The sequence below is a fragment of the Tubulanus polymorphus genome, chromosome 2 (genome assembly GCF_964204645.1).
Source record: "Tubulanus polymorphus chromosome 2, tnTubPoly1.2, whole genome shotgun sequence".
Taxonomy (NCBI): Eukaryota; Metazoa; Nemertea; class Palaeonemertea; order Tubulaniformes; family Tubulanidae; genus Tubulanus; species Tubulanus polymorphus.
The window spans coordinates 18,468,868-18,483,385 of NC_134026.1; the positions used below are offsets into that span (position 1 = coordinate 18,468,868).

The window sequence follows — 14,518 nt, forward strand, 5'->3', positions numbered from 1 at the left end:
CATGGTAACACGGATCACTAGCCGCGTTGTGCGCTAAATACTCCAACATCAACTTCTGAAGCACTTGAGTTTTGTCATTATGATCCATCTGAATTAAAATTTAATACAATTTCACCATCAGGATTCCATTGTTATCATTTAAAAATTGAGAAGTAAATTTCATTTTTGAACTCAAGAATCAAATTTTTACCAGGAACTTAGGAACTCGGTCCAATTCATACAATGAATTGAATTGACATCATGTTTTAAGCCCCAATCGAACTAAGCGCTTTAAGCACACGTCAATATTCAAATTAAGCCATTTGTTAAATGAAACTATTTCAAAACCTATTTCCCGATGGACCATATGATAAGCACTTTTGAATAAACGGAGCATGAAAAAGTTGCATTTTTCAGGGCCATCAAAAAGAATTCCATCAAGCACTTAAAAATTTCAAAGATCCACTATGAAACCAGTGCGATATATCGGAATCTACTGAATAACGATCTTCTATTGCTCTACTCACATCGGGATTATCCTTTATAGATTTGGTTTTCGCACCTTCGTCTTCACTTTCATTTATCTGAAAAATTTTAAACGTGATGAAATAGTGAACTTTTTAATTCAAAGTTCAGCAACTACATTCTAATCAATTGAATTTCAAGCGTAGAAAATGTAATTTACTTGTTCCATAATTTCTTCTAACGTTTCATGATTGAGATGACTAGATACAGCATCTTTTCGGAGTCTGGATGCTACGATTCCCAGATAATCCAACGATGCTACCCTGAGAGACATATCAACTGATTTATTACTAAACTGTTGAACCTGAAATGAGCAAAACACAAGACCATTAAAGATGTGAATTTTTCTCAGATAACACTAGATATGTCTGTACTACACTGTGAACACTAGATATGTCTGTACTATACAGTGAAATCCTTACACTATATCTGAATCAGTACAAGTGAACATAAGCATTACGCTACATGCATTACTAGTACAGAATAAAGCTTGACCGAATTCAGGAAATTTCAGGGCTTCAAACCTGATGGCATCGAGACTCGCCCTGGTAGGAAACCCTGCCACACTAAACCCGAGTGGCCAAGTACATGCGTCATTACCAGCCTACCAAAAATCCCATATTATCTCAATACGGGTTTTTCCATTTATAGATTTTTCGTGAAATTTGCCACAGGGGTCGCAACGTTTCGTGCACATGTACCTGTGCACCAGGTCTAGTGCTGGTGGAAGGGTTACGTGCCGTGGCTGAGAGTAGCGATGCCATCAGGTTCGAATACCTGCGAGGGAGGATGGGAAATTCAGGATATTGAACATGCCCTACACAATGAACCCGAGAATTAATTGATAAGGAATAGATCACTTTTCAATTCATGAAAGGAATCTGATCATTTTTAGCTATATCAAAGTTGGCAATGTGGAAAGTCGAGTAACATTTAATTTCATAATCATTCAACACTTACTAAAAGCCTGCCAAGTAAACTGAGTAACAGTTCAGCTGCCGGCCATTCCGGTTTATTCACTGTTGTGAGAAGATCTTGAACGAAATTCTCGAACAAAGGTCGGAAGTCATCCTCCCCTTTGATTGCACATCTGTTCAATAGAAAATAACATGAATTTCAGATTGGGTTTTCTTATTTTTTAAATTTTTCACTTAAATCGGCTTTACTTCTTTAAACTTACTTCCGTAAAAACACAGACAAGAAACTATGACCACTTCGCATGGCAACTTCGTACGAGGTTACAATCATGACATCTCTGTCAATCTGAAAATATAATTCACGTACCATTAGAAAACTTTAAAAGACTGGATATTTCGTCAAATCTTCACACAGCATCCAGTTCCAGTGTTGCGTTAAATTTGTCGGCTCAAATATAGTTTTTTGTTTAAAATTAGGGTCATTTCCAAAATTTCAACCAGTTGAATGTTAACTCTTTAATGAACTGGGTCGAGAACAGAATCCTACTTCTGTCGGTTGAAATATAATTTTTGTTAAAAAGTAGGGTAATTTCCAATATTTCAACTTGTCGAATCTTAACAGAAAACTTTTTAATGAACTGGATCGAGAACTGAATCTATCCCACCTTATCCTTTTTCTCTTTTTTCTCATCGACTTCTTCACCCGGTTTAACTTGATCGATCTTTGGCAATTGCACAACACACTGCATTAACTGTAGCACCAACGCAGTTACCATTTGAATACTTTCCTCAGAACTGAGCCTATAGTTGGATAGAGATCGATATATTCATCAATCGATAAGGAAACCTATTAGCCGACCTAAAATAATTGGTGATGATATAAGCTATCTGATCAAATTACGCTAAATCATACCTGAAACTTCGGAGATTTCGTTTACTTGAAGGCAGCCGAGCTAAGGATGCAAATATATCCTCGATAATCAGTGTACGATGCTTCTCATATCGTGAGAACACCTACAAAGGAAAAATCACAAGTTTATTATATATACAATGCCAAAAAAATACAGTAATTAATGAGCTTGAAAGTCACAACAATCATCGAACATGTCATGAGCAATATATATGGCAATACCATGTTATCCCAACATTCATTGCTATGCCCCATTGTAATGGACTGGACATGTTTAACCAAGGACTATGAACCCGTAATAAATCAATTATTAGAATTGAATTCATTTTTTTCAATACTTGGGCCAATATGAATATTTCCTCAATGAAACTTAAATACGGTGTATATAAATTGAAAATCGTAGTCTTGTATTCCTTGAGATTTTTTTTCGTGGAAAAAGCATTTTGCTGATTCTGGGATAAATACCTATTATATCATTTGCCGTACTGATGAGAAAAACTTAAACAAATACGGATGAATCATATCGGTTGATATGCATGCATATTTGATGTCATCCGTATTCAATAGGGGTGGACACCTCATATGGCCCAATCCTCACACCAAGTTTCAAGGAAATCTATCAAATATTGCAACAAAAAATTCAAAATGCCTATTGGCCTTGTTTATATTGGCCGATGACTTCCATTTTCAATAGAAGTGGACATCCCACAAGCCCCCATCCTCACACCAAGTTTGATGGAAATCTGTCAAGAATTGCAGGCTGGATCCTACTAAAAAGGTGTTAAAAGGACGACAGATGTCGCACACTGACTGAGGTGCTCAACCTCCTTAATAGACATAATTCTAAGGTCGATTTACCACTTCTGCCGGCACCATTGGGTTTATATAACATCTATTGCCGACGATAATCGTTTTTAAAACATCAACATACCGTGGTGACTAGTTTTATTGCACTGAGCTGTAGTTCGCTGACGTTTTCCACGAAGAATGGACTGACGCCGAGTGATGAGATCTGCAGTACGACCGTATCGGTCAATTCTTGCAACTCGACGAGATCGGCCAATATGCCGACCAGCTCCGTCAGCTTGTTGTACATCGTGAGTACAGATTTGCTTTTCACCTGGCTTGCTCTTGCCCGTTTCGCTTTCAAACTGCCGTGATAATCTGGAAAATTTTTTATCATTGTCATCATTTGTTTGCCAACAAGTGCTTAGAGATAAGTCTTGCCAATAAATACACAACATAAGACAATAAGGGGATTTACAAATTTCAAAGTTGGTACATGTAAATCCCACATTGTGTTTGGCAACCGATAATGTACTACCTGTATATTACATTTAGTGAATATTGATTATAACCCTTTCACCCTGCCTACCCCACTTTGCAGAGTATAGCATCAACTCGTCATGTGCTGTGTTTACCCCATAGTACAGCGTATCCAAAAATTAGCCGTCTGAGCGACTGAGTTGACTGACCCTTCTGTTTAGTCAATCATTTGAATCGGAATGAAAACAGTCGTGTAGCTGTATTTTCAGTATCACTCATTAGAACAATAACAGTTTTCTCATGCTATGAATGATTCCATATTAATTGATAATGAATTGACCAGCATATAAATCACCAAGTCGGTCCACCACTTGGTCATGACTAAGTTAAGTGAGTCCCAGAATTAACGGCTGATACATTGCTCGAGTCGAATTGGTCTCAGCCAGTAGAAAAAGGATACTGAATAGCAGCCCCTTTCAAGCATTGCGAAATCATAATAACTATTGATATGCAGCAATGGGTCGAAGAGGCAATGTAATAATACATCTGAGGCGCAATTTTCTGAAATTGTCAATTCACCCTCACAGATATAGGGTGGTAAGTGTCAGCAGTCAAAGGGTGTATCAAATCAGAATATCATTTAGAGTCCATAAGTACAAATAGAACAACCACAAAATTTTCAACCCCAACTTCTGCACAATTCAAATGGATATGTCATACCAAAAACTCCAGGTGAATCAGGTTTTGCTGATTAATCCTGACATTTATCAATGGCACAAGATGAATAAATACATTCAATGGCCTACCAATGATTTTGGAAATAAGACAAATGAACAAACCTTTATTTACGGTTCTATAAACTGGATCATATTCCGGGTAAACGGAATTCGTGAGCTGGAACTTGATCAACATGACGCAACGATCGATGACGTCGTCGATGTAAACTTGTTTGGGCATGTTCGGCGATGTCATAATGTACAGCGATATCAGCGCGGCGTCGATGCTGCGATTCACGCGGTCTAACGTCAACTCACGCCACAACTGATCGTCGTCGGCATCTCCATCCTAGAAATAATAATAAAGTATGCGATATCATAGTAGAGCAAATATTGTTCGTCTTTCAAAAGGTGGAGGCAGGTTGATTAGCAACTGCTCGCGACTCAAGGCAAACTGCGTTGCAACTCGCCACAGATGGGTTGGCAACAGTGTGCAACGAGTCACTCAGTTGCAAGAGAAGCAAGGTGATTGCGAATGGGAGACATGGTTGTGTTGCGATGCAGAAAGTACAACAGTAGTGGGACTCGTTGCATATTGAGCGGCTGGCAGTTGCAAGAGTGCATATATCGACCTGTCTTTGATGTGATCATCGCTGGTATTTGCAGAAAATCATGTCACAACAATGAGCTGCACGGCCCTGCTAAGAGCTCACGTAGCCTAGGCGTTTGATAAAGCGAGTATCCGAATGAGGAACAATCGAAGAGGGACATGATTTTGGCAAATAACAAGCTCTCAAAACTATCACAATGGACTTCTGAGACTATCTGATGGTGCAAAATCTGAGAATCATTGTGGAGACAATACAGGGGCCAATTGCTCACTAGTTTGTTTAAGGTGGTGGATAAACACTAGCTTGTTTAAGATAACTGGTGGATAAACAATGAACTTTTAATTGTCACCGTGTCTACTCCCCTGAACTACATAAGAAATCTTAAATCATGGGCTTGATGGTACTATGGTCTAATCAGCGGATTTTACATTGATAATACGGGTAATTCTGAAGATCATACAAAACTAAACCAGTCCAGTTAACTGCTGAAGTTATCATTTAGACATTTGATACTGGTCCATTGACCATAGTTTTCAGTAATTCATCAATAAGGGATATCCAACGAATTTCAGGGACGGTTGCCAGCTCCGTTAAGTATGATTTCTAATCCATCCCTTCAGCACAGTATGATCAATTCTAATCTATCCCTGCTGTAAAGTATGATTTCTAATCTATCCCCTTCAATGAGAATGATTTTGTAACTGCCCCTCCTTACAGCACGGTTTCTAATATATCCCCCTCCTTAGAACATCAGATTTCTAATATTGTACTTACATGTGGCGAGCAGGGAATAAGTCTGCACGCGTCTTTAATATTCCACTGTAGAACGGTCATCAGTTTTATAAGCTTATCTCGAGGAATCTATAGAACAAGTGACAAATAGAAATACAAGAGTAGTTTGCACAGTCTCGAAAGTGTATGACAAAATGCACAAAATATGTACCTTTTTCATAACACCAACTGATTTCAGTTTAGCCGCCTCACTACAAATATCTGCAACTAGCGACCTAGCTACCAGTACATCATTGGGTACTTCACCTTCATCTTCATCTATGGGAGAAAAAAAATTGTTAACCATCAAATTTAGACAACAGTAGACCCTCGAATCTCCGCCAACCTTGGGATGCGTATAATCTTGGTAGATTGTCGAATTCGGATAAATGAAAAGAATAGCATTGCGATTATTAATAAGTACAGGATCAGATCAGACACTATTCATGATGTCCTTATGCCACATACTTCAAATACATCATCTATTAGCGTCTAAAGATAACAAATTGAGGTAGGCACCTCTATTCTAGGTGGTCCTGATGTCAGTTACACGCTTCAATCAGAAGCTCCACGTAGAAAGGATTAACTCTCTAACACCGACTTTTATAGTTACCTGCTTCCATGTTTGCTAAATTGAGATCTTCCGTCGATTCGATGACTTCATCGACGTAACCGACAAATCGTTTGAATGTTCCAGATTCCATCAGTTCATCGGTCGTAAGCGGTTTCAAAACGACCATTCGAGACTTATCACGCTCCCGACGTTTAAGTTTCTTCTCCTTTTCTTTAGCAGTTTCTTTGTTTGGCGCTAAAACAGAATACAGTCGGAATACAAAATCGAAAGCATATATTCAGTCAATCAAATGAAGGCCACAGTATCGGCTCTTACAAATGCCTCTGCCATTAATCTTTTTAATCTATCCAGTGGGGGCTTGGAGTGGTAGGTATCTAATGTTCCATGCCACCGAATCACACATTTTCGACATTCAGCTGGATTTTCATATACATTTTCTGGATAAGCTGAATATTTGAGTTTTTTATTCAATTGGGATTAACGCCCTCACACATTTTGTTGAAACAGCATTAATTCTTTTATTCTCACATTCAGATGTCAATGTATCATTAACTGTCAGGTTTAAAAAACTGCCACCTAATTTTGTTGCTGCCGAGAGATGGAGGAGATGGTTAAAAAACCTAACTGGGGCTCTACTTATTACCAATGACGTATTACCAGCTCTATTCATTTCGTAGTATCTGTTTAGAACCTTGGGTGCTAAAAGTTGCCTGGCGTGCGTTGAGGCAGCCATATGAACACAAAGCTTTTGAAGGCAAAATTGATGAGGAATACTGTCAGATAGCTCATTGCCGCATAGGATGGCGCTGGGGTGACACAGAAAATGTAGTACCTTAATTTCAGCATCATTACTCAGGCAATACCTACGATGACTACAGCTTACAATATAGCTAGTGATAACTAGGGTTCTAAGACACCGTGTTCACTCGGTCAAATGCTCGATAATAATCTGACAATTTCAATATCCAAAGCTTGATGGCAAACGAGAAACCAATGATATTGAAATTGGTGAAGCCTTCCGAGCAAAGGTCCGCTGTTGCAAGCCCTACAGTAACCCTCTCTCCCCGGTCGACAACACACCAGAATTGGTTCCTGTCAGCGTACTACTTTCAAATTCAATTTAAGTCAAACCTGCTTTAATTCCGATTTTGATCTAAATACAGATATTTTCAAGATTAACCAGACCTGCCAACTTCACAATTCTTTTTGTAGTAACACAATACAATTTTGATCGTAGTTTTCTTATTTCAGTCAGTAGCAGGGCAAAATCAAACATTCTAGTGATAGTAGCAAATCATTGATTCTCAGTAGCAGCCGAAACGACAGCAGCCGAAACGTTTCCTGACATCTGTCAACCCACCGTGTATAACGAGAAAATCAAGGTTACAGACAGTACACAATGCATAACTATTTGATATTTGAGATGGAACAATGCACGGATACTTGGACGTATATTCTGCTCTGAATTTTTGATTGGCGACACGGGTTTTTTTATTCTGTTGTTCGTTACTAGTCCCTTGTTTGGATTTTCTCTTCCTCGCAGTTACTTCACCTTCTTCCGATTCGCTTTCATCATCATCGGAATTTGATTCGTTTGCCGAAAAATCCAAATCAGACAACGATGCCGCCATGTTAACAGGTGAACACTAAATCCAACCTCCGACTATCACATTTCATGATCGCTTATTGATAACTGCGCATGCGCACAAACCAAAGACTACCGTTCTGTGGATAGGATTTAACAATGACAAAATTGATTTGAGCGTATTCGATTGGCATTCTAACGGAACACCAGAGTGAAATTGATTATGGGCGTATTCGATTGACTCTTCGGCGGAGTACTGGAATGAGACCAACGCTCGAGCGTAGTATTTTCACCACTCCTGTAGCACTGGAGTTCTACTGGTTTTACCGTAGCAAACTCTGCCGAAATCGGAGACATTGGCAGCCCTGGTTAACCCGTAGAACATAAACCTAGATGAAATATGATTTTCACTTTCCATCCATTTGCAAACCTTTGATTTTCCTATTGATTACACAAAATTTAACACAATTCATTCATTTATCATCGAATCATGTACTGATAAAGAAACATGTAGTCAAAAGCATTACCCGAATCCCCCCCAACCCCGAGTTTTCATCAAATTCCCAGAGTTTCCCAGTTTTCCAGGTTAGAGTCCACACTGATGTTAAATCAGGATTTCTCATGAACCGTATGAATTTCGTCTTAACCGATTCACATCAGACAGGTTTCACCATATCTGTAGCAGGTAACAATATGAATACGAAGTTAATAATTACAAAACTTACGTTCAGGCGAATCGGATCTTTTAACGATTTCGTTTTCGAAATTCGAATCGTCGTCATTGACGTCGTTTTGCAGCACGGTTCGACGCCGTCGTTTCACTCGTTCCGATAGCGACGCTGTGAATTCACCGATACGCTCGGCGTACGTCCGACCCGAGCCACCGCCGGCGATGCTGTGCAACACGTCCTCGGGCAACGAATCAGTATCGACCGAACGCTTTCGTTTGCGATGCGACGCCGCGTCGTCCGCCGGGATTTTCGCGTCGATGGTCAAAGAAGAATTGTGATGATGATGGTGATGAGAACGTTCGTTCGACCGACTCAGTTTATGCGACGTTTTTGCGGACGACGACGACGAATTCAATTCTTTCCGCTTGTTGTTAATATCCACAGTTTTATTCGATTTATGACGAGACTGATCGTGCGACGATGTCGTCTTAGAATGAGAACCGGCGTTGTTTTTATTATGCAACCCGGCGACGCCGTCGTCCGTATTAGTTTTTGACGATGGCGGCACGCGCACCGTCGACAGTAAATCCGGCGGCACCGACTGCGGAATATCGGCGCCCGACGACACGGCGTACGGAGATATCGGCGATTCGTTTGCGCAAATTTGTCTTTTCGATAGTTTCAACGTCAAACGATGGTCGCTTTGATTAGATTTCGATGAAATCACCTGATACACGTCCTCGTCTTTATTCGATTTGTTGCGTTTGCGCTTGATTTTCAATCTGGAATGCTCTTCGTCTAACAATGGATCATCGATCCTCGTCACTGCAAATAATACGATAGAATACAAGGTGTCTATCATAATTTTTTTCTTTTAATAATCATTTTCACGGAGTAACTAGATTGAATGGAATTATTTTGAAGTATTAGATAGAATTCCGTCTTCGAAGCCACAAACGATGTCTCTATGTTGGATTAATGATAACTTTGCTTTATCACTTATCTCGCCGAGGCATCATCGGCTGGTTCGATGTCCCCACCAAAGGACAAAGAATTGAGCCTATAGCGCACACAGCAGGGAATAAACCCGAAAAAGATTTTTAGATGAATTTCAATGCACTCGCTATCGCACACACTGAAGTGTTATGAGCCAGTCACAAGATAAGTCAGAAAAGCGTTTCTGTTTCATGGGTTTTGTGTTGCAATATGCGCCAGCCTTCAGCTGTGTATATCGGTCTAACCGACCATGGCTTCAAGCGATTCATTTAGGATTTAAGACAACTTAACTGATGATACTCATATTTTCTTGCAACAAAACTCTTACTATTTATGAACATTATTCACAAACTGACCCAATTCATTCATTTCAAAGGCTTATTTTCAATAGGCTCAATTAAAACTATCGACGACGAACAAATAGATGGACTTAAATCTCTCGTATATGCCTGTTGTGGTTTAAAATAATACTTCGTTTCGGATTCTATGACGAGATTGAAACGCCCTATATGCTGGGTACACTCCTTTCGAATGTTATTTATTCTAATTAAAGCACATACTACACCAACCTAGGATGATTTAGCGGGACATCATTTCTACTCACATTTTATGACGGGGGAACTGAACAAGTTCATATCTAGTTCAGGGTTTACGCCACGAATGACTGGCCGCTCGGGTTTCTTTTCGGAAGACTTGTCTCCAGTATTCTCGGTTTTGACGGGCTGGGAATTGGTGTGGAACTGCTGCGATGACTGCGGCGGCATATGATGGGGAATACTCGGATCTTTGCGTTGAATCTCAGGTGTTAATGGCGCTGATGTCGCCTGAGCTGGCGATGATACTGTAAGGGAAATATATATATATATATATCCTAGCTTTTCAATATATCTATACATATACGGTATTCGTAAATCAGGGTCAATCGTATCCAAGGATCGGCTCCTATCAATATAGCTCAATTGCCATACACGAGATAAAGGGAATCCACGAGATATGACTTAATCCATCAGTGCCCACTAAAATTTGTGAAACTCGTTCTAAACCACTCTTTCAAATAATAAGACGCACCGTTATTAACAACTGTGATGTTCCAATCACTGGATTCTTAATAATGTTAAATATCAACAACTTCATGACTTTTTGTTAAACATGTTTTCCAAGTGCTAACCAGTCTGTATGAAGGGTGTCAGCGCGATGCAGCGTTTAGGCCTCGCTGGGCCTACATAGTATATGACATGTATAAACAGTTTATATATTCTCTATGTAAATAATTTGTATCGTATTGTTGGCTCATTATGTCATCTTTTAAAAGGGCATTACCATAGAAAGCATTCTATCTAGCAGTGAGCAGTTTTTTTTTCGAAAACTGAATTGAATTCAATGCTACTTCAAACATATTATCATCATTATATGCACTGTCAAAAATATTTGCTAGAGCTAAAATTAATCATTGCACAGATAGGATTATGAAGGAACTGCTGCATTTCACTATGCCCCTGATTTTACTAGATTTTCCACCCTGGAAAATCATTCTTTCTTTTCTATTTACAGATTCTAAAGCTTCCACCTCCAGCACCAATGAAGATTAACCAGTCTTTTTTAAACTGTGAAATACATCATACTCACCAGTCGCTGGTTTTGCTGGTTGACTGGATGGCCGTGTTCTGACTTGCGGTGGCGACATAGATATATGCGGTGGCACGCTGGAATTTGACCCAGACGGACTGCTGTTTATATTCATACCACCGTTAACAGGCATACCTGTCGGACTGACACCTTAAAACAACGAAAAGCAGACATGGATAACAGAATGTGTCAAGACAAGGAAGTCCAAGAACAGTCGAACCTTGTTCAGGGCTGCCAACCTCTGAAATGAACTATAAGTAACAAATTGAATTTTTTTCAGTAACGTTTCATTGAAATATGAAAGAAAATGTTCAAATCAATCAGTTATATCAACAAAGACCTTCAGTAACATCTTTCATATTTCTGTATGCATCGGAGAAATCAAATCAGTATTCAACGAATTTCATAGTGGTTACAATGAAATATCAATGAGTTTGTGTGGTCCTGTGAAGTTTGCAGTAACAAGGTTGCCCTCAAATATACACCAAAATATAAAACCAATTATGCTCACCACTTCCCGATGAGCTTGGATACTTTGAAGCTGGACCAAATTTCTGGAACTGATTGGAGAACTGAGGAGCTGACGGCGTAGGTGGCTGTTGTTGGGAATACGGACTCCCATGTTGAGAATGGGAATTATTGGTGCCTGGATATTTCGGACTTTGCGACGGGTATCTCGTCGGACTGCTCGGTGGAAACGGCGAATAATGTCCGGCAGCGTACGGAGACGTCTGCGGCGCAAACTGTGGCGTCATCGGTTGCCTTGTGTGCGGCAAATCTAAAATGAAAAACAACAAAAACAAACGTTAGGTGAATGAGACTAGCCCATCATCGGATTATCTTTTGAGAGACCGTATCAGGATATTAAATAATTAACTGTTCATAATCAGTGTTCTCCATAGGCTGCATTCATTGTTGAGTGTATGTAATCGTGGCTGCTAAGTAGCAAGGCTTTCGAGCCTCACAAAAAGCAGAAAATTTCATTCAATTTTTGTGTTAATCTTCTATTACTGGTAGGGGGAGAAGATATTTCATACAGGATGGCCGATTTTCAGAGGGATGGATATCAAAATAAAGGGGCGGCCACCCCTCTAAAACTTGTTGAGAACACTGATAAAAATTAACAAATAATAACAATGATTTTTATAGGCTGTAGTTCGAGATGTTATACTTACTTGATGCCACAGGTCTGCTGTGATCTACATTATCAAATGACTGAGGAGCCATGCTCGGCATCGTGCCCTTGAATGCATTTGGGTTGCAAGTCAATACAGCCTTCAATAATTCGGGCATTTCTCCTTCTATTGCATCAGTAGCGAGAACATCTTTTAATTCTCTGCAAGATCGTTAGCAAAAATTACAAACTCATTCATGAGAAAATATTTTCATTTTGTGTATGGTTAAAATGAATAAGGGGCAGTTCACAAGTATGCACACAGCTATGGGGAGAGGGATCAAATATTGGCCACAAAGGTGTACGTATGATAATTTTTCAAACGGACAACGGCAAAAGAAGGGGTTAAAATCCGGATAAGCTAGGTTCGCTGGTAGATATTCAATCTCCCTCATTTGTTTTACAATTAAACTAGAATTAACTTTTCTCTTACACGTTTTGCCCCTGATTTTTTTCTAGAATTTCCAATTCCCAGAGTTTTCCAGGTCATTGGCCATGCGGTCTTATAAATTGATTATCAATGAAAACTGTACAGCAATCACCAAGAGGAAACAACAATAATGAATCAAACACATATATCTGATGGGTTAAATGATGGATTCAGAAGCCCTACTTACATGCTCTCCGTCGACGTATTTCCGAGAGTTTGCACAAGCTGTGCAACAAGATTATCATCCTTTGTCGCCAGCAATCGACGACCTTCATCTGCTATACTCGGGTCAAATAGTAAACTATTGTTACTAACAGTAGATGGTAAAGGAGTAGGCAATGGTAGCTGAGGCAGCACTGCAAAATACAACATCATTCTTCGAACTACTAATACGGAGGTATGAAAATTGTGAAAATCGGCGAGGATGAGATTTCAATTCTTTTATTAAGACATTATCTAACATCGGCATAAAAATGTACTTACGATCTGTTAGACTAGCTACTCCTGCTAATGTTGTAATAGGTACACTTGGAATTTCTCCATTCATTTTGAATCTGCGAACTGACAGCTGAAAAATAACGACATTAATTAAGTACCCGACACTAGGAACCATTCGTAATCAAAGTATACACGATTATCCTAAATTCTATCCCTGACTTTTCCGTGATTTCCGTCAGATAAGTGGTATTCCTGAATTAAGGGCTGCTTATAAAATCTAAATTTTCTTCATACATGGTTGTAGGGAGTTCAAAAAACGCAAAATCACTACTGCATATGCTTTAGCATGAGTTTCTATTATTTCATGAAGCACAATCACGGACAATATGTCAACAAAGATTTCCAATCAATAAGTGGATAATACCAGCAATCCATACTATTAGAATGAATAATGGTATATCGATATTATAATTCATATACTATAACAGTTAGGGGAATAGCAGAAACACATAAAATCACGTCCTTCCATTTGATTTTAACATGATCAGCAAGTGAAAACATTGCTACTTTCATGAGCAAATAATTCCTTTGCTAAAGTTGAACAGTAAAAATGCGTTTAGTGTAGGGCCTAGTAGGCTTGTATGATAGGAATCTGAACAAGATCACCAGCATCGCTACGATCAAGATCAACTACACAAAAACTACGGGTCGACAGCACAAATGGAGCGGACAAACATAACTTAATTTGGATATTAAGAAAACGAGCCAATAAGCAGATGGTTGGTTGGACGGACAGATTTCCATCGAAAGATTTCAAAAGTTTGACAGTAGAATAGTTGCTGCAACATCCGTACTCATCAACAAACGCTCCGCAGCTAATCGAGATTGGAGGTTTACCGTTTACGGACGACAGACAGATCGTACGTAAAACAATCAGGTTTCTGTAGCTTCGAAACCGGCCTTTAAATCGTGGATATCAGCAGAAAGCGCATATGTCGAGGGCAACCAAAAGTAGCATATTAGATCAAAAACAAATTGGGCATGTGGCGGGGGACAAGCAGAATGAATATATACGCTCCACCACCACCAATTAGCGCCACCATTCGGCAAACGTCAATCATGCAAAAAGTAACCAACCTTTGACGGCTGGCAGAGGTTGCAGGAGATCGCCAAACGCCGTATAGGCTACATGTATCTGTTCAGTGCGATGTTGTCAATACGGCAGACAGCGAATCCTGGCCCACGAGGCCGCTTTTATTTCAGTAATCGGGCTAATCTTGACGCACTCATAACAATAAACGCGCCAAAATTACTACAACGACCTGATCG

General features: G+C 39.5%; 1 protein-coding gene across 2 annotated transcripts in view; it reads right to left on the minus strand.

The window, feature by feature from the left end:
* LOC141900073 (nipped-B-like protein A) overlaps positions 1–14,498 on the minus strand; it is a 35,684-nt gene extending 21,186 nt beyond the window's left edge. For both annotated transcript variants that reach the window (XM_074786791.1, XM_074786790.1), the window contains exons 1-20: positions 14,327–14,498; positions 13,235–13,319; positions 12,939–13,107; positions 12,323–12,483; positions 11,659–11,925; positions 11,148–11,297; positions 10,126–10,362; positions 8,580–9,350; positions 6,309–6,503; positions 5,868–5,974; positions 5,699–5,785; positions 4,437–4,662; positions 3,263–3,495; positions 2,335–2,435; positions 2,087–2,222; positions 1,685–1,767; positions 1,465–1,594; positions 665–808; positions 507–563; positions 2–88 (exon numbers count right to left, since the gene is read on the minus strand). In XM_074786791.1, the coding sequence (XP_074642892.1) occupies positions 2–88; positions 507–563; positions 665–808; positions 1,465–1,594; positions 1,685–1,767; positions 2,087–2,222; positions 2,335–2,435; positions 3,263–3,495; positions 4,437–4,662; positions 5,699–5,785; positions 5,868–5,974; positions 6,309–6,503; positions 8,580–9,350; positions 10,126–10,362; positions 11,148–11,297; positions 11,659–11,925; positions 12,323–12,483; positions 12,939–13,107; positions 13,235–13,298 (3,405 nt within the window). In that variant the 5' untranslated portion in view covers positions 13,299–13,319; positions 14,327–14,498. The remainder of the gene's footprint in view (position 1; positions 89–506; positions 564–664; positions 809–1,464; positions 1,595–1,684; positions 1,768–2,086; positions 2,223–2,334; positions 2,436–3,262; positions 3,496–4,436; positions 4,663–5,698; positions 5,786–5,867; positions 5,975–6,308; positions 6,504–8,579; positions 9,351–10,125; positions 10,363–11,147; positions 11,298–11,658; positions 11,926–12,322; positions 12,484–12,938; positions 13,108–13,234; positions 13,320–14,326) is intronic.
* Positions 14,499–14,518: the final 20 nt, after the last annotated feature.